General features: G+C 37.9%; 8 protein-coding genes across 8 annotated transcripts; 4 read left to right on the top strand and 4 right to left on the bottom strand.

Annotated features, from left to right (window-relative positions):
• Positions 1 to 6,822: 6,822 nt before the first annotated feature.
• Positions 6,823 to 7,860, bottom strand: RSM10 (mitochondrial 37S ribosomal protein uS10m; the record flags this gene model as incomplete). The annotated part of the gene is made up of 5 exons (XM_041704806.1): positions 6,823 to 6,992; positions 7,055 to 7,479; positions 7,554 to 7,598; positions 7,650 to 7,750; positions 7,807 to 7,860. 5 exons carry the CDS (start codon positions 7,858 to 7,860, stop codon positions 6,823 to 6,825), a joined length of 795 nt encoding a protein of 264 aa, XP_041550165.1.
• A 366-nt stretch (positions 7,861 to 8,226) lies between these two features.
• Positions 8,227 to 9,564, top strand: APUU_10798A (purine-nucleoside phosphorylase; the record flags this gene model as incomplete). Its single annotated transcript, XM_041704795.1, has 7 exons — positions 8,227 to 8,443; positions 8,505 to 8,583; positions 8,643 to 8,722; positions 8,800 to 8,864; positions 8,926 to 9,131; positions 9,186 to 9,465; positions 9,520 to 9,564. The coding sequence occupies 7 exons, from the start codon at positions 8,227 to 8,229 to the stop codon at positions 9,562 to 9,564; spliced, it is 972 nt and encodes a 323-aa protein (XP_041550164.1).
• Positions 9,565 to 9,757: 193 nt separating this feature from the next.
• On the bottom strand, positions 9,758 to 10,798 carry APUU_10797S (Fcf2 domain-containing protein; the record flags this gene model as incomplete). The annotated part of the gene is made up of 3 exons (XM_041704784.1): positions 9,758 to 10,135; positions 10,405 to 10,558; positions 10,632 to 10,798. The coding sequence occupies 3 exons, from the start codon at positions 10,796 to 10,798 to the stop codon at positions 9,758 to 9,760; spliced, it is 699 nt and encodes a 232-aa protein (XP_041550163.1).
• Positions 10,799 to 12,032: 1,234 nt separating this feature from the next.
• Positions 12,033 to 13,191, top strand: hapE (CCAAT-binding factor complex subunit HapE; the record flags this gene model as incomplete). Its single annotated transcript, XM_041704773.1, has 5 exons — positions 12,033 to 12,114; positions 12,196 to 12,209; positions 12,273 to 12,329; positions 12,388 to 13,029; positions 13,150 to 13,191. The coding sequence occupies 5 exons, from the start codon at positions 12,033 to 12,035 to the stop codon at positions 13,189 to 13,191; spliced, it is 837 nt and encodes a 278-aa protein (XP_041550162.1).
• Positions 13,192 to 13,473: 282 nt separating this feature from the next.
• APUU_10795S (Rab GTPase-binding exocyst subunit SEC15) lies at positions 13,474 to 16,228 on the bottom strand (the record flags this gene model as incomplete). The annotated part of the gene is made up of 9 exons (XM_041704762.1): positions 13,474 to 13,552; positions 13,601 to 13,851; positions 13,906 to 14,355; positions 14,409 to 14,544; positions 14,613 to 14,719; positions 14,781 to 14,882; positions 14,937 to 15,068; positions 15,127 to 16,119; positions 16,178 to 16,228. 9 exons carry the CDS (start codon positions 16,226 to 16,228, stop codon positions 13,474 to 13,476), a joined length of 2,301 nt encoding a protein of 766 aa, XP_041550161.1.
• A 1,163-nt stretch (positions 16,229 to 17,391) lies between these two features.
• APUU_10794A (putative meiosis protein MEI2) lies at positions 17,392 to 20,174 on the top strand (the record flags this gene model as incomplete). The annotated part of the gene is made up of 14 exons (XM_041704751.1): positions 17,392 to 17,582; positions 17,630 to 18,020; positions 18,087 to 18,521; positions 18,580 to 18,939; positions 18,996 to 19,031; positions 19,090 to 19,156; positions 19,215 to 19,233; positions 19,292 to 19,322; positions 19,372 to 19,389; positions 19,453 to 19,481; positions 19,533 to 19,576; positions 19,629 to 19,708; positions 19,777 to 19,882; positions 19,939 to 20,174. 14 exons carry the CDS (start codon positions 17,392 to 17,394, stop codon positions 20,172 to 20,174), a joined length of 2,043 nt encoding a protein of 680 aa, XP_041550160.1.
• Positions 20,175 to 20,901: 727 nt separating this feature from the next.
• On the top strand, positions 20,902 to 21,571 carry APUU_10793A (uncharacterized protein; the record flags this gene model as incomplete). The annotated part of the gene is made up of 2 exons (XM_041704740.1): positions 20,902 to 21,128; positions 21,187 to 21,571. The coding sequence occupies 2 exons, from the start codon at positions 20,902 to 20,904 to the stop codon at positions 21,569 to 21,571; spliced, it is 612 nt and encodes a 203-aa protein (XP_041550159.1).
• Positions 21,572 to 21,726: 155 nt separating this feature from the next.
• Positions 21,727 to 24,712, bottom strand: las21 (mannose-ethanolamine phosphotransferase LAS21; the record flags this gene model as incomplete). The annotated part of the gene is made up of 7 exons (XM_041704729.1): positions 21,727 to 22,286; positions 22,337 to 23,353; positions 23,426 to 23,796; positions 23,848 to 23,975; positions 24,039 to 24,327; positions 24,381 to 24,425; positions 24,471 to 24,712. 7 exons carry the CDS (start codon positions 24,710 to 24,712, stop codon positions 21,727 to 21,729), a joined length of 2,652 nt encoding a protein of 883 aa, XP_041550158.1.
• Between the last annotated feature and the right edge of the window lie 304 nt (positions 24,713 to 25,016).

The following is a 25,016-nucleotide window of genomic DNA, read 5'->3' as shown; positions in this document are numbered from 1 at the left end:
TATAATATTAATATAATTTAAGTTCTGTAATATATTTATTAATAGTAGTTTAGTTATTTTATATAGTAATTTATATCTATTATAGTATATATATAAGATTATATATAATAGATTTAGAATCTTAATTTATATTTATAAATAGATTTATAAAATTATTTATATATAAATTTAAGAGATTAGTACTTCTACTAGAGCTAGTATTTAATATTATATAAGTATTTAATATTATTAGATTAGTATTTAGTAAGCTTATAAATTAATAACAGACTTACTTTTTTATATATATTTAGAATTAGTAGTATAAACAAGCTTTAAGCTTAATACTAAAATTAATAAAAGATATAATAGATAAATTAATAAAAAAACTTAAGTTAGAAATATTTAACTAGAGTTATAACTTCAACTAGGTTAAATAATATTAATTTAAAGATAAGTTAATTAACTATAGTTAAGAAAGACTTAATAATTCTTAATTTAAAAGAATTAAATAATAAATACTTCCGAATATTTAGTAAGAATAATACTTAATAAATTTAGATAAAATAAATAGTAGATAGAGTATTTAAAAAATTAAATAACTTAAAATTTATTAAAATAAAAGTAGATAATATAAATATAGTTAAAGATATACTAGATTTAATATTTTAATAAAATTAATCTTTAAAAATAATAGTCTTAGCTTTATCTTTACCAGTAATAAAGAATATATATAATAATATAATAAATAAAATATATAAATAAATACTAAAAAAATATATTAGATTTATATTATTAGCTTCTAGAATATTTATTAATCTAATCTACTTTAAGTAATCAGAACACTAATTATAATATATATTTTTAATAAGATAATAAAATTTATTAATAGTAGTATTAATTAAAGAATAATTAATTTTTTAGAAAGTAGGATATTAATAAGTCTTTATAAAAATAAGTATAAAAATATATATAGTAATAAATTTAATAAAATAAATTAATAGAATATTAAATTACTGGGTATAAAGACTTAATAAGATTTTATAAAATATTTATAATTAATATTTAAGTTTAGTAAGGTGGAGCTCTAGGTTTACTAGTATTAAAGTAAATAAAGAACTTAGAATATAAAAAAAAAATTAAAATATAGATTTTTAATAAATTAGAGATAGATTTAATAAAGCTAAATAAGAAATTAATATAAATTAATAAGTTAAAGATAGAATTAAATAAAAATAAAATAATAAATAGAATAAAGATAGAGTAATATAATAGTATAAAATATATTAAAATATTAGAAAATAACAGAAAAGTATATAGAACTTAAGTTTTAACTTATATAATAATTTATTTAGAAAGAGTTTAATAAAAATTAATAAAAAAATAATAATTTAAGATCCTGATTAACAGATATACTACTAGATTATAGAATTTAAAGTTATTAAGAAAAATAATTAATTAAGTAAGGCGGACAGCCGTGCGGAAATAATAGGTCTAAAATAATTAACTAACTATTAGCTAAGCTGAATTAGTACTAGCAAAGCGAGGCGATGATAAGCAATAAAGGCAAGCAGGCAGGTATTGCCACATATATATATAAATACTAGAATACTAATATCTATTATTATTATAATTATTATAGTTATTCTAAGATTAATAATTTTCTTAATTAGTATAGTTATTATAAAAATTATTAGTATAACTATTATAACTATTATAGAAGTAATTATTATTATTTAAATAACCTAAATTATAGATAGAACTAATATTACTATTAATTATCTAATATTAACTTATATTAATATATCTATTATAATTTTATTATAATTAATAGTTATAATTTTTTTTATTAAATCTAGCTTAAAAACTAGATATTACTCTATTATTATTATAGACAGGCCTAGAATAAGTATTTAATTAAAAATTTAGCTAGTAGTTCAACTAATAGTTTAATATATAAAATAAATAATTAAATAGATAGTTTAATAAGTATATATAGCTTTAACTATTATTATATTAATTAATAAATAAGTTTTATTAGCTATAAAAAATACTAGAAATAAAGTTTTAATTAAGATTAAAGTTATTATTATTATAAGAATCTTCTTAGTAGTTATATTTTTTATAATATTAAGTAATAATATTCTTCTATAAGAATTACTTTTTTTTAAGAATTTTAAAGAACTAACTAAGGGTTATAGTATTTTTAGATATAAAAATATTTTATTAAAGATTAGACTTAAGTTAATCCTAAATTATTTATATTTAATTAAGAGGATCAGTGAGATTAGTAATATAAGTATAATAAATAATATTTTTAATAAAATTCTATAAAATCTATCTAGTATAGATATTAAAGTAGCTATAAAATAAGAAGATTAACTTATATAAAACTATTTAAGTATTAGACTTAAAATATTTAATAATTAAAGTAAGTTATCTAGTTTTTATAAAAATAGTATATAAAATGATTTTTTTAAGATTATTTAATTAAATAATAAATTAATTTAATATAGTATTATATAAATATACTTAAATATTTACTTTTATTATATCTTTATTTTTATAGGTAATAATATCTTAAATATAATTAATAAAAATATTTATATCTTTATAATAAATAGTATTATTAATTTACTTTATAATAATATTATTAATAAGATTTAATTAAAAATAGCTAATCTCTTCTATTTTCTAGAATCTAATAAAATTATTAATAATAGATATAACAGGAATATTATTATATATATTTTAATTTTAATTAGTATTTTAGTTACTGTTTAAATTTAGATTTAGATTAAGATTAAGCTTTAGATTATTATTATTATTAAAATTATTAGGATTTCCTAGATTACCAGTACTAGTAGTATAGTAATAATAAGGATTCTAGACTTAATTTAAATATTATTTAAATTAGATTAGATATTAATCTATATTTTTTTAATTTTAATAGATTAGCGAGTCTATATTAACTTAGTTATTTTAGATTAGTATTATTAGATTAGCTATACTTAGTCTAGTATTAATATTTCTTATTCTAATATCTCTAATAGAATTAATAGAATTTATAGAGCTTAATATTATTAGCTTATATTAAAAATTAAGATATATATTATTAAAAGTATTATATTAAGAATATAATAATTAATTAAAGATAAAGTAAAATTTTAATTTAAATAAATAATTAATTTATAGTAACTCCTCTAGTAGAGATAGATAAAATATAAAAAATAGTATTAATATCTTAATTAAAATTTTTTATACTAAAATAAATAGTGATTTATCTATTAGTTTAATAAATAATATAATAACAGGGATATATAAATAAATATCTAATAAAAAGTAAGAGGACTTATAAATAATAATATTAATAAATATAGAATAATAGACTATTAAAGGCTTAACTAAAATAAAGATATTATTAATAATATTATCTATACTAAGATTAGTAGGTATAATAAAGATAGTTAAAAAAGTAGAATAATTATTAAATAACTTAATAAGAATTATATTAGTAGAACTAGATATATATATATATATTAGTTAGTATATACTTTACTTTTTAATATATTTAATAAAATTAAGATAAAGTAGGAAATAAAATAGAATATTATATAATTTAAAGCTTAATATAGATTTATAGTATTAGTTTTAATAAGTAAGTTTATAATAATTTATTTAATATAATCTAATTAATTAATTATTTTTAGTATATTAGTAAGTTTATAGAATTTAGCTATAGTTTAGTAAAATAAAGATTAATAAATCTCCTAATTAAAAAAAAATAGTAGGTTTTTAGTAGAGATAAATAGAGAATATATAAATATATAATATTTAATTAAATAAATAATAAATCTATTAAATTTAGTAATATTAATATTTTTTAAATAATATCTAAATATAGCTAGCTAGTATACTGGCTCTAAAATATATTTAAAAAAATAAATTAGTATTAATAGATATTATATATAGAGTAGATTAATTAAAATACTAAATTAATAATAACTTTATAAAAAAGATAAAGTTATTAGTATTAATACTATAATAACTTTAGATATTAATTAAAATAAGTAATTTAAATAAATATAGTTTATAGATAATCCTAGCTTAATCTAGAATATACTACTAATTATAGCAAGTTAATATTTTAATATATTATAAATTAGTAAATTAGTTAAGAAACTAAATAAGAAACTAGAATAAAGCTATAGAAGATAAGAACTATATAGTAAGTTATAAAGACTAATAATACAGACTATCTAGAAGAATAGTATCACTGACAACCGGCGGGGTTCAAGGACAACAGCCAGGTAAGCTTGCAACAATTTACTATTACTTATTATATTAGATAAATTATATATAAATTATTTAATTTATTTTTTATATAAAATATATATTTAATTATTTTTATTACTTAATTAGAGCCTATATTTTTAAATATTAAATTTTATACTTATAAATATACTAATCCTTCTATTATATTAAATATATACTTTCCTAATAATAATAATTATTATAAAATTAAATATTACTTAACTACTATATATATTTTTATAGATATAAATATACTTCTTTTACTAAATATTATATCTACTTGTTATGCGCCGCTGGTTCTCAGCTAGGAGGACCAGCGATTAGTTCTATGGAATACAGACCTACCCTCCACCAACCACGTATCACGTCTCTATAATCCCTAGGGAGCCGCTATATTAGTATTGCGGCCCACACTACTAGCTTAGATATAATCTTAAATATAATTAATAACTTTATAAAATTTTTTTTATTAAATCTAAAAATATTATTATTAATTTTAAAGTTTTATAAAATCTTTCTAATTTATAATTTATTATATTTTTTTTTATTATTTATTAAGATTACTCTTAAGTTTTTTATATTATTTTTTTTTACTTATTAAAATTACTTTAAATTTATTTATATATTTTTTATTTTTTTATTTATTTTATACTTTACTTTATTTTTTATTTTATTTATTAAGTCTTACTTTAAGTCTTTTTTCTCTAATATTTTATTTATAAGTAAAATATATACTTTATTTTATTTTTATATCTAATAAGACTACTATATTCTTAATTTAATTTATATTTATAGTAATACTATTACCTACTATATTAATATCTAGAGCTTATCTTTATTAATTTCTATATAATTCCTTACTAGTATTAATTCAGACTAGTTAAATAGTTAATTAGTTATTCTGATACTACTATTTCTACCCGGCTGTCCCTATCATTCAATAAATCATCTTTAATTATCATAATAATCCTACATTTAGAATATAAGAAAAAAATTAAAGTATAAATTTTTAATAAATTAGAGATAGATTTAATAAAGCTAAGTAAGAAATTAATATAAATTAATAAGTTAAGGATAGAATTAAATAAAAGTAAGATAATAAATAAAATAAAAATAAAGTAATATAGTAGTATAAAATATATTAAAATATTAAAAAATGATAAAAAACTTAAATTTTAACTTATATAATAATTTATTTAGAAAAAACTTAATAAAATTAATAAAAAATAATTATTTAAGGTCCTGATTATAGATATATTACTAGATTATAGAATTATTAGGATAGTTAAAGATGATTCATTAATTAAAGCAAGCAGCCGGGTAGAAATAGCAGCACTGGAATAACTAATTAACTAATAAGCTAGTCTAAATCAGTACTAGGTAAAGAATTCAGGAAAATTAATAAAGATAAGCTTCGGATATTAACATGGCAGGCGGCGGTACGGCCACACTTTTATTTTATATTATTTTAATTTACTTATATTTATATAATCTTCTAGAATAGCTAGTATAATTAATATCTTTATTTTTTAATTATTAGGAATATTAAGATTAAAATATAACTATATTTCTAGATTATCTATAAAATTTTTAATACTTTAGAACTATTTATACTAATTCTTATAGATAGTAAAAATAAGTTTTAAGATATTAATAATTATAGCTTTATTTATATTAAGAAATTAAGATTCTTAATATTATATTATTACTAATTTTAAGATATTTAATAGATTAAATTAAGTATTATATAGCTTATTCTACTTATATTATATATATATATAATAACTTATTTAATTATTAATATAAAAAGATTAGGATAGCTTTAAATAATTTTAATAAAAAATAAAAAAAGTAATAAAGTATTTTAATCTAATTTTTAAAGATTTATTAGGCTTATAATTATAAGCTATGATGTATTTAATAAAGAATTATTTAATAAGAATAGACTACTAAAATAGAAATTAAATTAAATTAAGATTTATTCTCTAAAGAATAACTATTTAGAGGATTTATATAGCTTTTTAATAATAGATTATTTTTTTATTAAGTTATTCAGAATAGCTACTCTAAAGATTTAATATATTAAATATTTTAGATATTAATTAAAAGGGATCGGAGCGAAGTAATAAATATCAGCATGACTAAGCCAGTTCTACCTCTCGCTCTGGTTGATAATAGTTTTAATATACGTGACCGGAATACACCAGTGAATCTGTCATTGGAAAACAACTGGAAGCCATACTAGGTATGCAGTGAACAGAGTAATTAGCACTGCTTTTACAACCTGGTGATGAATCACGCTCTTATCTATTATAGCCAGAATAATAATCATAAGAAGAGAAGAACCATATGCATTGTAAAAGCACTGTTTACCAGGTACATAGTACTTGCTACGAGTACTGGTGCTTACTTTATGCTTTATAGGGTGTAACTACTTATAAATACAGAGTAATATACAGTTGGTTAAAGTTAAGTGACGACAGAGAACATCGATAAGAGAATACTTATACAACAAGGGCACCCTATCGGCTGCTAAGCAGCCAGTGGTCCCTTGTTTAAAGATAACCGCTCGTTTCCCAAAAACTCAGATAACGATTCCCCTGCCTCGAATGTTTTGTCTTCACGACGGCCAAACCGTGAGAGATGAAGCTCGAGGTTTTTTTCAACCTCGGGAAGAGCTTGGTCCATGTTTCTCGCAATTTCTGTTTATCGGCAATGTTAGAATATCATAATCTAGCATGTGACATTGGGGTTGGTGTCTTACCGATACTTTCATGCTCCCAAACATTTGCCTTCATCCCGACACCATAGAATGCATGCTTTCGGACAAAGGCAAGCCAAGCTTGGACAACTTGGGGATTCCCATCTTTAATCTGAATCAACCGGCGAAGGGTTATACGTTCAAAATTTTCCTGACTCTTCTTGTGTACAAAATTACTCCGAGGGAAAGTCCATCGCTCGGTAATTTTGGGTAGGGGGACAGGACCAGAGACCGGGAGTTTCAAGTAATAGGCAGCTCGAATAGCAAAATCTGTGAAAAATTCGAGGTTCCGCACGCTGTACGATCTTAACTGAAGGTCGCAAACCGGAAGGCCGTATTCGGCCTTTCTCCGGAGCGGCCGTAGGTATAGCGCTTGTACGCTTCTCGGTAGTCGCGCATTGCGGTTGATATCACTTAGACGTTCTCCCCTACCGTCATCACATGTCAGAAAAATCCTTCGTATGTTCCCGGCACGAGACCAAAGATAGATTGGGAAGCGAACCATTCCTTGACTGGCGAATCGAAGGGCTGTCGAGGTTGTGTTGACCTGTATACCCGTTAACAAACGAAGGGACAGCAAATAAGAGGAAAGACTAACATTTCTTCTGTTCCATCTGACTTTGTTGCAGGAGATTGGGGATCTTTGACATTGCCTAACTGGCCAGACGTGCTAAGAGGAGCTCGCGATCCCACAAAAAACTGGTCGATAATATCAATGTAAATTCCTGTATGATATAGAATCCCAAAGACTGTACCTGCAAGGGCCTGCCTGCACGCAATAAAATATTGTGGGGTGATAGCCGTGACATATTACCCTGTTTTTGCTTTGCTTTGCCTTTTTTCAGATGAAGAAATGAAAGCTCGCACAAGAGAGGTTTATAGGCGCCTGTTCAGTTTGTTGCTTCCGTTGACCTAGTTGTTTCCAGGTCCCTTGTTCTTGAGGTTTCACCTTACTAATCAACCCCTCGTGACCAAATAACTACCACCTACTACCTACTGCCCCGGGCAGCCGGTAACCTAATTAGCAAATTGTTCATTTTGTTCAATTGAATAAACACAAGTTCATTTCGCTCCAGTTAAGTATTTTGTGCAAAGGTTTCTGTCCCACTGATCAAGAGTTACCTTATTTGTGCCTCATAAACCACGCATCACGGTCAGTACCAGCAAAGCGAAAGATGCCAAATCACATGGAGCAGCCTGCATATCTTTCAAACCTCGAGAAGACGGATGAAGCATACAGTTTCATAAAGAAAAATTTACCGAGCATATTGCAAAGTCCCCGTGTAGCTATTGTTTGTGGCTCTGGATTAGGCGGACTTGCAAACACTATTGATAGTGCACAACGAGTAGAAATTGATTATTCTGATATTCCTCACTTCCCTCGTTTGACCGGTCAGTTGAAAATTGCTTCGCAGCCCCTTTTCACTGGCACACCTCCCACTAACGAACGAAGTCCCTGGACATGCTGGTAAGCTTGTGTTTGGACTACTCGACAATAAAGTCCCGGCCGTTTTGATGGTTGGCCGCGCCCAGTGAGGATCTCCTGATAAGAACGGAAGCGAAGTAACCGCTAAATCCCATCATTCCTTAGCTACTATGAGGGTCATTCCATAGAACAAGTGACGTTCCCTATTCGTGTTTTCAAGTTGCTGGGGGTTGACACAGTTGTTTGTGAGCTATCCAACCCCTTCTGTTTGGAGTCTGAACTAGGCATTTTTAGGGCCTTACTAACAAACTTGTGCACATAGTAACAAATGCTGCTGGGGGACTTAACCCAGATTATGTTGTAGGTGACATTGTACTACTAAACGACGTAAGTCAAAACGTTCGCTCGCATCAAGACTACGGTGGTTTGCACTGACAAATACGCAAAGCACATTTTTCTCGCTGGTTTGGCGGGTACCCATCCTCTGCGAGGACCTAATTGCGAAGAATTCGGCCCTCGGTTTCCACCTCTATCAGACGCTTATGATCTAGACCTGCGTCGCCAGGTACATAAAGCATGGCAAGCAGTTGCGGGACCAAAGAAAAGTAATCGGAGATTGCATGAAGGCGTCTATGCTTTCGTTGGCGGACCTAGGTAAGCTACAGCGCTCGGAATAGCTTTGAGGTCCGTTTTAACTCGGAATCCCAGTTATGAGACCAGGGCGGAGTGCCGAATGCTTCGCCAGCTCGGGGCAGATGTTGTGGGAATGTCGACAGTCCCGGAAATTGTCGTTGCAAGACACTGCGGTATCCGTATCATAGCTTTTAGTTTGGTAACAAATAACGCCGTCCTGTCACCTGTCCCTCGCGGGGATGACCATCTCATCCAAGAGAGGGATGTGAAAGAGCTAGACACTATACTGCAGGAAGGAAAAGCTAACCACGAGGAAGTGCTCGAAGCTGGCCGGTCTGCAGCTCAGGATATGCAAGTGAGTGCCGAAAACCGCCTGATATACCGGATTGATACTGAAATCATTCTTCAGAGACTCGTCGTCCATGTTGTCTCGGACATTTTCATTAACCCTTGAGTCAAATGGTATCACAACTAAGTGATAGAACCAGAAGTTGCGGTTTCAACATGCCAGCGTCGCCCAGGCAATTATGGGGTTGTGTCTGCGAACTTGCTAAAAATCTTCCGTCGTTTATTTGAATGATTATCCGGTGGCTGTTGTGGATTCAGGCTTGATGAAGCCGACAATTTCCGGCCGAAATTCATCAGTGTCAGTTCTTTCCACCAGAATTCCTCTTGGCTCGTAAATTCTTGTAGAAGGCTTTCTTGCCGCTTCTTTTTTTGCCCTGCACGTCATTATACCTAGTCTCAAAGCGCTTGTTTTCCTTTTCCAGAACCAGGGCCTCCTCGACAAAAGTCCTCTTGCGGTCTCGTTTGGCAATGCGGCCACTGAAGAATTCGGTTGGGCCTTCGATGATAGTTCCTACTTGCGAGTACTTTGGCGCTTGGGCCTTGCTATTTTCTTTCTTGTAATGCCGTTTGGTATCCAATATAGAACGCATCCGTAGAAGTTGTAAATCTCTTTTCAATTCAGGCGTCAATTCCGTCTTCGGAAGATCATACCAGTTACTACCCGCGGTTGGTTTATCCTGGAACACATCATTATTAGCAAGCGGTTAACTGATAGCCGACGATGAATAAGAATGCTAATAAACACGATGCTCAGAGTAACTATGAAACAAGAGTGCTCTCATTGCAACAGCGCAGCCCAATACGGGCTGTAGAGACTGTATCAAGCGCTTACGCGATGGTTGAGTTTTCCTCATAGCAATCAACGGCGCAAAAAAATAAAATAAAATCAAAATAAAATCAAAATAAGAATAAAATATAAACATATAAAAGAGTCTTGTGTGCATACCTTTTTTGACTTCCATGCTGCTTGTTCACTGGCCAGTAATTGGCGGTCATTGTTAGTTATGGGTTTGATTACTCGTGCAGTATCAATAACCGCAAGGTCATTATGTTGCCGGACGTAAGGTTTCAAAGATGACCCGGTAGATAACTTGGGGATACTATAGTGCGAAAATATTAGTCCCTGGTAACCATGATGGCTAGTTCCACCATCCATGGGAGTATAGTACATACTTTGGAATACTCTGCTCGGACTGATGGGCTGTGATCGAGTCATTCACTGTTTCTGTATTCTTGCGGAGACGTCGCTCCGCCTGAGCAAGGAGCTGTTGAATGCTCTCATCTGTCAAGTGAGCTCCATTGTGGTATTGTACAGTGTCCCGGTTAGGTGACGAGTTCATGGCTGATAGAGAAGAAAATATAAAGAAAGCGAGAAACCAAGGGGGGATTGGAGGTGATTTAAAAAGGAAGCTTGTGTCTCAAGAAATTTCTGTTGTGGGGCTCGGACTTTCCAACACCGCCTTCGGATAGGTCCACGGTGCAACCTCTCTAAGCCCGATCAAATCATCAAAGTACCCACGTAGTACGGAGTATTTCATAGGCTACCAGTTCCAACTGGCTTCCCTTTGGGTTCTCACATCAGACTTCACCACCATGGTTAAGGTCAATTAGGGGCGTTTTAATAGTATGTACGGTGTAGTAGGCAAGGGCATTTGTAGTTCACTGCGTCGGTATTCAATACCGCTCGATGATCTTATACCTAGGTGCCTAGTTTGAGTACACGACAGTCAAGTGCTCGAAGCCATTGTCAACCGGCAGCTCTCAATACCCAATATGACCCAATCGAGAATCGTAGTATGATCGAAGATATCCACCGTAAACGGCCCTGAAATAACCTATCGCAGGTCTGGGCCTTTCATGGCCTCACGGGATTATCATCGCTGGCAATAGTATTAATAAATATTTCAATCTGCAAAATGACAGGGCTTACCTAACGCAGACATGCTGATAATTAACTGGTCAGAATATCAAGACTTTAGGTGTTTAATATTTGAGCATATAAATAGTGCTGCAGTTGTTATACGTGGTTTATGAGCTTCGAATTACATTGTAGATGTCCATTCTCGTGGCAACGTAAATTAAAATAATCTCAAAAGTCGTTATGGTATCCGATGTTTGTACCGTATTTGTACGAATAAATCGATATCTATTTACATAGTGTATAATATACTTGGTGTATATGAATTGTTGATGACCCCTCAATTGCATTGAGGTCGCAAAGGTCACTTGACTTGGAGACAGGCTCCCATCGTTCTTGGCGCGCTTTTGTGACACCGAGTTGCTGACTCTTCAATGCTCCCCGGGCGCCTTATTTGATAATTCAATCAATTGCGTGCCCAAACCTTACCTGATTGTGTTGTTCAAAAATATTATCATTAGTGGCAGCATAAACAAACAACTGTGTATTGTTTCACGTGCTGATACCAAAGACCTTCTTTACCTAGATTGCTACAACAGCAGTTGGCCTCATCAATTACATCGCATCGCGTCTTGACCCCTACTGCCCAACACCTCCACATTATCCTATTAATCAGGCTCTTCATCCAGCATCTCTATTATAGACTTGCCAAAACCATGGAACAAACACAGCAAAGTTCTGGGCAACAGCAAGGCCGGCAGCAGCCCCTGTACGACACAAGAAATGGTGGACACTACGGTAATGATCTCTTTACCATCGAACCCCTTTGGAATTTGCCATCTGCATGAGCCATTATAGTTCTGATATACATTTTCTTAGGTGCCAGTGCGGCGGTAATAACCCAACCTTAAACAGACATGGTTCCACACGATCAACTGACTTCGCATTATCTATAGCTTGCTGCGCAGGGATATGCTCCAGTTGCTGAGCTCTATACTGGCACATGGGCAAATGTGGGTATGATTGTGCCTTTTATAACATCATCGCTAACTGTACTCTGCTCTCCATCAGGTAAACCAGGGCTTACAAGGAACCGCCCGTGATATTTTGACGACGTACTGGCAACACGTAATCAACCACCTTGAATCCGATAACCATGACTATAAAATCCACCAACTACCGCTAGCCCGGATAAAAAAGGTTATGAAGGCTGATCCAGAAGTCAAAATGATATCTGCAGAGGCTCCAATCTTATTTGCCAAAGGTTGTGACGTTTTCATTACCGAGCTGACCATGCGGGCATGGATTCATGCTGAGGATAACAAACGAAGGACATTACAGAGATCGGACATTGCCGCCGCTTTGTCCAAGTCAGACATGTTTGATTTCCTCATCGATATTGTTCCCCGCGAGGAAGCCTCGGCACATGCAAAGCGCTCAAGCCAGGCAGCAGGTGCTCCAACTGCAGCTGCAGGGCCTACCCCTGCGGGTCAGTTGCCACCGGCTCAGCATGGTGTTCAGCACCACCCCCATCATATGGCACCGCCGGATTATGGGGCCCTGGGCCAGCACCAGCTCCAGGACCAGGAATACAGGCAACAGGCAATGTATGGAGGTGCTGTGCAGTCCGATCCAACCGCGGCGTATGCGCAACCTCAAACTCAGATGTTTGAAGGAATGTATACTCCTTATCCTCATCTACCCCCACAGCAGGTATGCAGTTCTTCTCAGTTTATACCTCATTTTTCCACGTATCACGGCCCCTGCCCGATCTGGTTTTAGAAAGCTAATTTGGTCATTCCTTATCACAGTGAGAATGTCTGTAATTTACAGATACCGCCTGCGACGGGGCAGCTCCTCGTTGCGGTGCATTAAATTACAGTGTGTCTCATACACCGAAGCGTTGAACCATGGCACTTGACGGTAAACTTTACCAGATGTGCTGCTCTGGATTATCGAGTCTATTGGAACATACCCATTTTTTATTGTTTCTATGATGTTAGGGTCTCTTGCCACTAGCAGGAAAGGGCATTATATTTCACTGGGAGTATTTATAAGGCCAATTATAGTTTGAAGTACGCGAGGACGGATATCAAGGAATTGGTGATTCCAAATTTTTCCCCCTTATACAGGTACTAGAATCCGCAAGGCAAGCGTCTATGATTTCTTTCCGAATCTTGAAGAAAGAGTCGAGAATTTATCCATCTTGGCCGGGCTTTGTACTGTGTGTGTAAGTCTTCGATAGTCAGTATATATTCAAACTCTTCTCGGGTTTACCACCTACTTCTCCAACAAAGTCGGGCCGTTGATCGCATCTACGCGTCCGTACTTCTTGTTTCTCATGGAAATATCGTAAAACTCGTCTGCGTTATCTGCTTGCATCAGTTGCACTGTCTGCTGTAGCTCATCCAAGTTTTCTCTAAGGATCGGATTGTTGAGACTATCGACGAATTGATATAAATATTCGACGTCTTTTGCAAGAGCCATGACCCCATTGGGATTGATTCGCTTCACTTCTGGGGTTAATGGAAGGGCCTCCACGATAATCAGCTACGTCCACCGAAACATGTGGAATACACAAAAACTTACTAAAATCATAGTTGATGCGTGGCTTAGTGCATCGAAATAAATCAGTTCTTTGATCTCTTTGGGAAGCCCAAGGAGGGTTGAATTCATAATGTTAGAGAGAAAACGGGTGAGAGTTTGCATGTAGTTGCTTGGTTCTGTAGGGGCCACAGTAGTCATCCAGTCGTACTCTGCAGTTTCAATGAGATCATCAATCTTAGAATTCACAACCTCAAATATGCGTTTCTCTGCCCGCTTTTTGTTATCTCGGAATTTCCCTGTCGCTTTCAAGGCTATTGGGTCGCTAGACGAGCTCTGTGATCTAGCAGCAGCAAGCAACAACTCAAGCTCATGGCATGCGTGTTCGAAGTGTTCCAAATTGATAAGTATCTGCACGATTTGTCCCAGATACTGGGAGCTGAGGCGCTCAACGAGTGTGTCGCAGACTTTAGTAGAAAGAAGTTCGTCCAGTGCCTAATAAAGTTAGAAACGCCCCAACCTTGCCTCTACTTGTATCGCATCCTTACATTTTTCAACGTCTCATCAATGGTATCAGGATTCGAAAAATCGTCGTTGGCAAAGAAGTAGAATTGGTTGAGGAAATTTCGTATATCGATGCAGCACAATGGGTACATCTGTGAGAATGGAAGGACACACGGGAAACTAAAATAACTGAGCTCAGTATAACCTGTGGCGTAACAGAGCCATAAATGGTGTGGGTGACAACGTACGCCGGCTCATGTGGCTCGCTAGGGGTATACCAGCTAACATTGAGTACCTTATCGAATTCTTCGGGCGTTTGTATCGGCATGGGCATGTAGTCATCCGTGGATACGATCTGTGCAATATTAGTACTGGGAATAGATAGAGCGGGCCCTGGAGCTGGTTAAAATGGTCACCTCTTGAAAGTCATCACTAAACCGTCTTTTAAGCAGCTCGGCGTATTTCCTGAACAAGGTCAAGAGTAGGCTATCGAAAGCTTCCACGGCAAAGTCCCAGGTCTGTGGCCTTGAGTTTAGTAAAGGCCATGATAGATACCATGATAAGAGTCATACATTCATTGTCTGCATGAACAATGCGATGAGATTCTTTATTTTCAAAAGACTCTCAGCATTGTCAACTTCGTGCAGGGCCTTTGATATCAGACCCACGGCAGTCTGGCACAATGAGTCCCATAGCTCATCAACCTAATTTCGCCCGTTAGCTGTGCATTGCTATTTGTACAGTGGAAGGAGGAGATTTCACATCAACTGGATATCGCATGTCCGGAACTTTTTTCATGGTAGAGCGCTCAACAATTGCGAAGCCTGCCATTTCCTCTAAGAGATTATGCAAGCTAGCCCCATCATCATCTACTAATGTGATGGAAGCTGGTATAAGGAGTTCTTTTTGTCGACGACGGGTGTTCGCATATTCGATCCGGAACTTTTCCATCTGACCTAAAGACTGGTGGATGTGTAGACATTCAAAAAGCGGAGTAAAATCAACTTGCAGCTCCTCATTTTGGAGAAGATCATATTCTTCGTGCTCGTCGCAGACCAACTCAATTGCTGAATTCAGCTTAAAATGCTCAAGATATGGCATTTTCGCGGCACGCTCCTTTTGCCTTGTCTTCCGCAAGTCTGTATGATACAAGGCTATCTCCCCGAGGTACTGTGACATTTCTCGTATCCGGTACAGCCAGGTATTCAAATCCGACATCACGGCTTCAGCTATGGCTCTTTGGGTCGCCGGAACGGAACGTTGAATCATATCAGCTATTTGAAACTGTGTGACACCCTTTAGATGAACATTCTGAAGCTCCTCTAGAGCGCGAAGTGCGGCATAATGATTCTTCTTTGCTAGAAGATCATGAACCTGGTTGGCAAGACGAAGAACTTCGAGGCAATCTTGAATCGCACGGGATGTCTCATCGATGTTCTGACGGTGACGCCGTGATTCTACCAATGCCTTCTTGTGTTCGGCTAATTTTTCCGTACTTGCCTGGATTGATTGGTTGAGATCCAATATCTCAGCCGTTAAACTGACAGTACCTTCCCTAATGTGGAGAAGCTGGTTGACGGAAGAGACAAATTCCTGATGGTTTGTATTGCATATGGTCTCAATTTCCGCTTCTTTATCGCTAGAAAATTTAGAGAGGGAGCGTAATAACTCAGATGTCTTATTGCCGACGCTATACTCTTTGATTGAAGGGATCAATTGATCTAGATAATCGGTATCCGAAGGGGATATAATTATCTGCAACCCGCACCGCGTTAATTTATTGATAAGAAAACACGTAATAAGGGGTCCTGACCTGGTTGAGTACGTATGAAGACTCACTTCGTGACGGGACCATGGACGGCATGTTGCCGAGGGATATTTGTCCGGATTGATAGGAGCAATCGGGAATTAATAAAGTGATTTAGAACTTAAGACTGCTCAAATGAACACGAGTAGCAGTCCGCGTAGAGGTGGCCTTAGCACATCCTATATGGTTCGGAAGTCTTTGGGGGCGCACAATAAACCATAATACGTACTCAAGGGGGTCCATCAGAGAGGGTTGGTGTTGAGCTTGTCAGTGCCAAGAACATGTAGGTGTCACTCTATCGCCCACTCCGATAACAGGGTTGACCGGTATCGGTTGGACGGCTCGAATAAGTACGTACTACGTACTACTTCCGTATGTATACTACAAATGAAGTTGCTGTCGCTCTCAATCTTGGGAGTCCACATTTTTTTTTCCATTATGAACAGGCGATAAAAACTGTGCCTTTCGGAAGGTGCTCAGCTCGTCCTGTAATTTTGGAGATTTTCTCCGCTTCTCCGGCCCCTTTGGGGCTCGAGCGGACTACTCTTACAAGTCAAATCATTCTCCCCCACCTCTCGAATAGGCCAACTCGCTGGATGCTGCAGAACATGGCCTGCGTATCAGAGGGGAACTAGACCAAAAAAATATATATCAAGACAACCCACAATAACCTTCCCCCCTACCCCCCTTCACATTTAAATAGTCCAATTGCAGCTGGGCATCTTCTATTTGGCTAAAACATGGCCGGAGTATATATACGGGTATGCGTAACTCACATCCCTTGTATCTCTTCAGAAGAAAAACTACATTGTATAGCTAAGTACCGAGAGAACGACCCGGCTCTATATTAAGGCCGAGATTTCAATACCCTGACCAACTGACAACAAACATATCATGCCTGTGCATATTATGAGCACATTGGAGCACGCCTATTTCCCTCGATAGTGACTGTTTGCTCTGCAAGGCAATACCCCAGGAACTAACCCCCTTCGAGCATTTTACTACTGTGTGTGAAGGAGTGAATAAGCTAGCAAGCTTGTGTTTAACCTAGGTAACATCCCATACAGTACCCATTGAACTCTGCATTCACATCTGTTTTCACCCAACAGACTAACACAGTTGTCTATTATATTTTGCTATCTAGCAGCCCTAATCACGTACGATATCTGCTTTAGATACGCCCAGGCTTCTAGAAAAGTTATCTGGCCCTATTTTTCGACATGAGAGGGACTAACTCTCCTCGCGGGTTGAGCAGCCCTAGTTCCACTGATGGGGTGGCTTCTCCCAATGGGTCACCAGACACGAAACTCACTGCATTCTCGCCAGAAGATGTGCGATCCAAAGCATTTTCCGATTCGAGTGCCTGGGGTCCATTCGATGATTGGACTGGCTTCAAGCAGTTCTTCTCGACGTAAGTAAGCGAGAGCTGATATTCAGACTCTCACTGATAGGTTATAGAGCTTCTTCAGATCCGTTTCTTGTCCCAAATAACGTGCCCAACCGGCCACAGCTCTCTCCAACAGCTGCAAGCTTCACACCAATCGGAGTGGCTGATGTTGTGGGCGCCAACCGAGTTCATTTGAAGACCAAAGACCTATCCTCAAGTGAAATCTGCCTCCTCGCGGCCAGTTCTGATGTCGACCCTGGTGCGGCTGAAGCCCTACCAAATAGCCGTCTCGAACGGCCTGTGTCAGCTTATGGAGCCATTGGAAGCGATAGAATTCATAGGGACTACATCTCCCTCAGTCCGACCCGGAGCAAGTATGAGCCAGAAGGACCTCTTCGGGCTTTACTTATAGAGAATGTTCCAAATAACCTAACGTATATGTCACTTGCTGGATTTTTCAATGTGAGTGGCCTTATGAAACCCCACCCCTACTGAACACCGTCGAAACACAGAGTAACCGTTGAAAAGCGTCGTGAATTCACATCCCTCAGAGGTCCTATACTTTCCGAGCTAAGCTCCATGGGCAAGGTATATGTTTCCTTCACCGATTGCCGTGAAACTAAGAAGGCAATTGAAAAGGTTCGCCTCCTCCGGCCAGAATGGCGAGTCTTTTCTCTCACTCCCAAAGAGTACGTACAACATCTAGACCCAGCCCTTCTTTCCCAGACGTCGGATTACGAGGGCCAGCTGCTCGCCACTGTTTATTACGACAGCCGCAACCCGAGGTTAAATCAACGTACAGTGGCTCGATCGTTAGAGACACTTGCCATGACTTTCGGGGATATCAAGACCTTTACTGCGTCACCTTCTGGCCAGGAAAACATTGCCGAGTTTCACATAGAGTATTTCAACATCCGTGATGCCGAAAATGTTATGACAACACTCAACGGCACCTCCGTGGACGTAAGTCGTAAAAGTTTATCACGCTAGTAAAATGAGCGCTAATGAATTTTCGTTGAAGGATTGTGTCGTTGAGGTTTCGCTATTTAGGCCTGATGTGGAGAGTGAAACGCATCCGTCTCCCCACAGCCCGTGCTCCATGAAAGGGAGCGTGTCCTGCCTTGATGCTCCTCATCAAGAAGATGCATCGTGGACTTCACCCCAGCACAATCATGCTCCTTACATGGAACTAAGCCCTACAGGTCGCTCAACAATACCCCCAGGTGAACATGCTGGATTGATGGATTGGATGACTCGAGCAGGCGAAAGGATTTTGCCGTCTCCTCGCCGCGAAATTACTCGCTACCCCGATATACGCCTGAGCAACCAGAATGCGGTAGATGTCGAGCGCATTCGCCTCGGTTTAGATGTGCGCACCACCGTACGTACCATCACTTGCACCAATTAACATCAACTGTACTGAGACTTGAATGATAGATCATGCTGCGGAACATCCCCAACAAGATTGATCAGGTATGACTCGTGAAATTACTGCAAGACCGTGATGGATATCAAACCCTAATTTTACAAGGCCATGCTTAAAGCTATTGTCGATGAGACAAGCGCCGGAAAATATGACTTCATGTATTTGCGTATTGGTAGGTCCAGGCTGCTGTTTCGGGATACGCTGGATGCCGATTGACCGTTTCTGAATAGATTTTGCAAATAATTGCAAGTATGTTGGAAATATCTGCATGCCGCGCTTTGCTCCTTTACTGATGCTTCTGTTCTAGTGTTGGCTATGCTTTCATCAACTTCGAGGATGTGAGAAATACCATCCATTACGAGTATCATGCGGCTAACCCTCCTTCAGCCAATCGATATAATCGATGTTAGTTCCTCGTGACTCATTGAAATCAAAATATCTTTGGCCATAAACTTACAATATTTGAAGTTTGTTAAAGCACGAGCAGGGCGTACCTGGTAGGTCCATCCACAAAGCCCAGTACGTAATGATTTTAACATTGCGTTCAGGAACTGTTTTAACAGTGATAAAGTTGCAGAGGTCTCATACGCAAGTCCGCGCCCCCCAGATCCTAACTATGGGTTCATGATCTAATGTCTGAGCAGCCATTCAGGGCAAGGATTGCCTTGTACAAAAGTTCCGCAATAGTTCCGTGATGCTTGAGCACCCGTCATTTCGCCCCAAGGTACCGATTTCCACCTTTCCCCTTCCACGAAAGGTATCCGTAAATTAACCGGGCGCTCATCTGGCCAGATCTTTCATACCGGCCCTGGGCCTCTTGCGGGGAGGGAGGATCGCTTTCCTGGCCCAGATAACCCTTCGAAGATGCGCCGTAGTATCGAGAACGCGGAACATGTTGGTTAGTGATATCGATAATCCTTATTTAGTCCTAATTAAGTGAACCTAATCCGTCAGGTCTGTTTGCCCCACGAGTTGGACAGCAGTATCGAGACGAGCAACGTCGCCGTCGTTCCCAATTCGACCGTGGAACAACTGCTGCGGAGCGTGAAATAGTATATGTTCGGACTCTCGCTCCTCGGCGCCCCCTAGGTGCAGTTGGTAACGGTTTGAAAAGCGCTCCTTGCACCTACCCTGGGATGAAAATGTGGTATGATTCGGATATCTCTGACCAAGGCCCCAAGACATCTTAGTTTCGTCTCTGAAACCAGAAAACACTCCCGCCTAAGCAAAGAACTGGCTGTTTGTGTACAAGAGTATTTCCCCGGTGTTGATATCTTCTTTCATGTATTGTATTTGTTTTTCTTCCTCTCTCTTTTTTTTAGTGTGGTTTCACACCTCTCATTTCGTGCACGTGTTCTCCTTATTCCATGTACATTGTGGGCTTGGGGGCTTCCAACATTCCTCCTTTAATCAATGAGAGAAGGCCATTCTATGCCCAGGTTGGCTTGGCTGTGGTGTCTCGGTTTGAGTCTAAATGTTGGGTTTCATCTCCGTTTGGAAGTCAATTGTGGGGCTTTTTAGTACACATCTACAAATAACGATAACGAGGAATAATGGAAAGGGCCAATGGAGAGTAGCTGGCCATGTTGATAATTTATCACCTCTAGATTGTTTTGAAGACGGATCAGACTGGAAAGGTCCCGATTGATGCTAAATTTGCCAGGCCTTAACTACTAAGTTGCCAAGAAAGTCAGCCTGCGGCGTCGGCCCGAGTTATCGAGCGCCTCGAAGTTTTGTGGGGCAATGGAAACCCAAATGGAAACCTGCGGTGGCCGGTCTCAACCTTAATTCCACTCTCCCGGACGTCTTGGATTCCAAATTCGAAGAGCGAATTCTTTCTTCAGTGGGCCCTTCAAACTTACCTGCATGGTGACCTAGAGCGTGCGTTCTTCTGACTGCCCGATAAGACGGCATTATATGGAGAAAACCGAACTTTTCCGCATCCATTCCATGCTCCACCTAATATTCCATCGCAACAGAAACCAGCATGGCAAGGCAAAATGGTGGAAATGGCTTTCTATCCTGAAGCGATCTGTATGGAACCTTGCCCTGACTTTGGGCCCAAGCAACAAAGAGAATACTCAGCCCTCCGTTGAGACCTGTAAACGATATTTGGCAGATTACATTGTACCGCGATGTTACGTGTAAGTTTGACCGCTCCAGAATCAGTCTCGAAGCAACCCTTTAACTTTTAATCCTCAGGGCCTTCTCGGTAGTCGTAGCAGATATTCAGTTTTCAACACTGGGCACCGCGCTTTTTGCTACTCTTTCTGACCTCTCGAAGGTGACAGGGGTTGACAAAGCACTAAAATCGCGTCCGCGGAGAGGCATTAACCATGAGGATGATCCTTTACGCTATATGGGGGGCCCAAGGAAACAGGAGGATATAGGGGAAGCTCTGTCACGAGCTAGAGAGAGAATGGATGCTTTTGAAAGTTCTAAGACACAACAAACACCGGTACCGGTTTTGGAAACCACCATGGTTACCACTTTGAGAGAGGCTAGCGTTGCTAGGGCTTCGGACTCAGGGAAAAAGAAAAAGAGGAAGAAAAATGCGATCGACGACATTTTTAACGGACTGTTATGATTATAAACAGGCTAGGCCCTTGTTTGTCCAGTAGTGTCTGGTTATGGACAGACATGGTGATATGCAACGGATAATGCCTCTTAAGACTTATATTTAAAACGTATGTACATATATCATGAAGAGAAGTTCTTGTGGAGTGATGTCTTGACTAATAGCTATGTAATGGCGGGAAAAAGTTGAGAAATTTCACTCAATAGGTTCACCGCGAAGTGGTGGATAATCGCCCAAGAAATTGTGTATAGATATTTCGGCGAAAAAACAGTCCAAATAAAAAGATGGGTCCTCAACGCTGTACAGGCGGCCATAACAGATATCAGTGTTGTAGCCGCGTGGAAAGTCAAAAGACATATGTGAGTCTGCCTTTCGTCCCAAGTTTGGCCTTCTCTTAGAAGCTTAGTAGCCGACACCCACCATATTGGACCGGCCCAATTGCCCACGTATGTCAGGATACCGACTAAGATGATGTTGTAATCGCCAATACCATTGTATGCATTGGAAAGGTCAACAGAAGAGATAGCATTCGAACCACCAAAGGCGAAAAAAGTGAGATATTGCATAAGCAAGGCCGTCATGGTGATTTCAACCGATGTTAGGTTCATCGATGCCAAAACTTTGAGTTGTAGTCTGAGAATTAAGAAAATCGGAATATTTGTTACCCTTGACTGGGTTAAGAGGAAAAGCGTTAGAGCTTCATGGGCCACAATGCCTGACGATGCTATTTCCATTAGTACATCCGTGAAAAAAGTCTTTGGTCCCATTACTTGCCTATGTTTCTGCGCAGTTTTCCATTGGTTTTGGCAAAGGCCGTCGACAACAGAAGAATAGCAATCCCAGCCATCGCAATTCGCGCATATATGACTAACGACATTCCCCTGAGTAAGGTCGCGATGTCCCCAAAGACGGTTTCATTGAGAAGCTCGGGCGACTCCGACTCCGCAAAAACCAACTTGAACATGAAGCTTGTGGCGGTCACGCTGAGGCAGAGGAGACGTGACATCCAGGATGGAGAGAAACCGTTCATTAGTTGTAAATAGACACCAGCATATGTCAAACCCACCAATATCCAAAGGCTACTCTGATGGCCTGGAAAGTATACCCGTGCGATGTCAGGCTCTGCGGCAAATTTTTGGCCAGTCTGATTCCAGCGTCTCATGAGTCTATGAGAGGCTCCTAAGACAATATACCTCACCGTGGTAACCACATTCGCTATAACTCGGGATGCTTGGTCGTTTTGGATGCCAGGAGTAACTCGTTCAAACCGAAAGGATCTAGCATGTAGGTAGAAAACCCATCCGGTAAATGTCCAGTACCAAAACTGTTGCTCTTCCTCCACATAACTACTTGCAAACATCATCGCACCGTAAAGTAGAACACTTGCCACCAGAAACAAGCCGGGGTGTCGGTATTTTGATAGGACTCTATACGTTGCAGGTAGGGAGAGCAAGGCAGCGAAACCGGCGATACATATACCTAGAGAAAGGTATCCTAGACCATAGTTGCTAGAGGCACCGCTCATCACTTCCTGGGATGTCCCAAGGAAGTGCAATAGAGCCGATTCAACCTCCGTTTGAATATCACCTGCATCAGGTACAGTGTTTTTATGTAATAATGTCTGTGCTTTTGCCCATGCACAATAGACTCTTTCCAGGCCATCATGCAGATCAGAGGAACAAGTAGCCGCCGGTATTGTACCGTCTTCAAACCCGTAGGACGGAAATGTTTCTTTCAGTGTGCCTAGCAGTTGTCTGGAATTTTCAATGAGCAACTGTATTCTCTGAGAACCTGTGATTTTCGATTTCAAGCGCCAGTACGTTAGTTGGAAAGGGTACAGTGAAACAATAAAATGTCACTTACCAAGATGCCACATCGCAAGAAACTCGGGAATAAATACGCCAAGGCTGTTTAACGGAATTGGCAGTCCAAGAAGACCAGAAAGAGTCGGAGTAATATCAGTTTGGTCTACATGACGATAGTACTGGAGATCATTAGCCACATCCACAGGGCTTTTTCTACTGATATTCAAGGCTTGGAGCTTGGGCGAAATAAAGAGCAGCGCAGGTGAGGTTTCGCCTGCGGAAGAGCCACCGTGATTCCCAGCATCGTTCATCCCATGGTCACCACATAATATAAACAGGGTTGATTGCAGATGTTCCTCCTGCTCTATCGCCCTGTATACTTGCGTGACTATCGAGTCCATTTCATGCTGCTTTGGTATCATGTATGAACTAGATGATGGTCATGATAGAGCCAAAATAAGATTTGTTGATTCACATTACCTTTGCGGTCCAGATTTATGCCCTATATGATCTAAGCCCAAGTAATGCATTATTAGAGCCGACCAATCATTTCGAACAAGTTCATCAGGTATATGACGAGTCACATTCGTATCTACTTCAGTAAAGTCCTTGAAAATGGTTAGTTATCTTGGAGACATCTGCTGCTACAACAATGCGGGAGCGAAGCATACCGACACGAAGAAGCTTGTTGTCCCGTCCGATCTGCTAAACATCCCAGGGAACAGCTTTAGCCAAGTATCGTCTCCGTACATCGTCAGTTGCCCTCCTTTTGCCCTGATTTGAGCAAGCCACGTATCTTGATATGCAAGTGTCGACGACGTATCAGACTCAGCGATGTTGAGGATAACGTCAAGAAAAGAGGGAACGGATCCTGTTGTTATAGCTTTTAGGCGAGGCATCGTAACCGTTGGTGACCCTGCATAAGCTGTAAAGGGAATTGCGGAACCGGACCGAATAAGACTATCTGGCAGATCAGGGAGTGTTCAACGTAATCTACTGGGAATGTCGCAGACCTTTGAGTAAATAGAAACCCGGAATTGTTCGAATAAACGAAATCGCTTTGTTTCTCAGCCGCAATACTTGGTCCAGGGATGTGTGCCTACCTCCGCAGCGCATCAACCACCATGAAGATAACCTTATCAAAGACCTTTGGCGGAGCATTATTAGGCTCTCCGAATGTGGCCAGACCAGGAATCAGAGGCTTATATGGAAAGAATCCAAAAGAGAAGACCAAAATGGCAATAGGAATGAGAACATTGGCCACGAATACCAGGCCATTTGCTGGTACAGCCGCGTTTTTGGTCATGGCCTGCTGGAATTTAAACAATTGTGAGCAGTAAAACATACACAAACCGCGAGGTTCTTATGGTACCATCTTCAACCGGAATCCATTGGTTAGGCAGGGTCTACGGAGTACTATTTCTATAGTGCTGCGCGATGGATGGGGTATTACTAAAGGGGGTAGGTTTCACCGCCTATTACATTCGGAAGAGTTCGTGCTTATCGATAACGACGAAGTCCGTTTTGTACCTAGGTTACTCAAGGCCGTATTCAGGCAATGAGTTCTCTACTTAATATTGGAAATAATATTTGATACCATGAAAGTGATGTAGCCACGCCGTAAAACCTCCAGTGCATATATTTGTCTC

The sequence above is a fragment of the Aspergillus puulaauensis genome, chromosome 1, assembly GCF_016861865.1.
Source record: "Aspergillus puulaauensis MK2 DNA, chromosome 1, nearly complete sequence".
Lineage (NCBI taxonomy): Eukaryota > Fungi > Ascomycota > Eurotiomycetes > Eurotiales > Aspergillaceae > Aspergillus > Aspergillus puulaauensis.
Note: the sequence above shows the minus strand (reverse complement) of the source record. Positions and strands in the feature narration are given on the sequence as shown.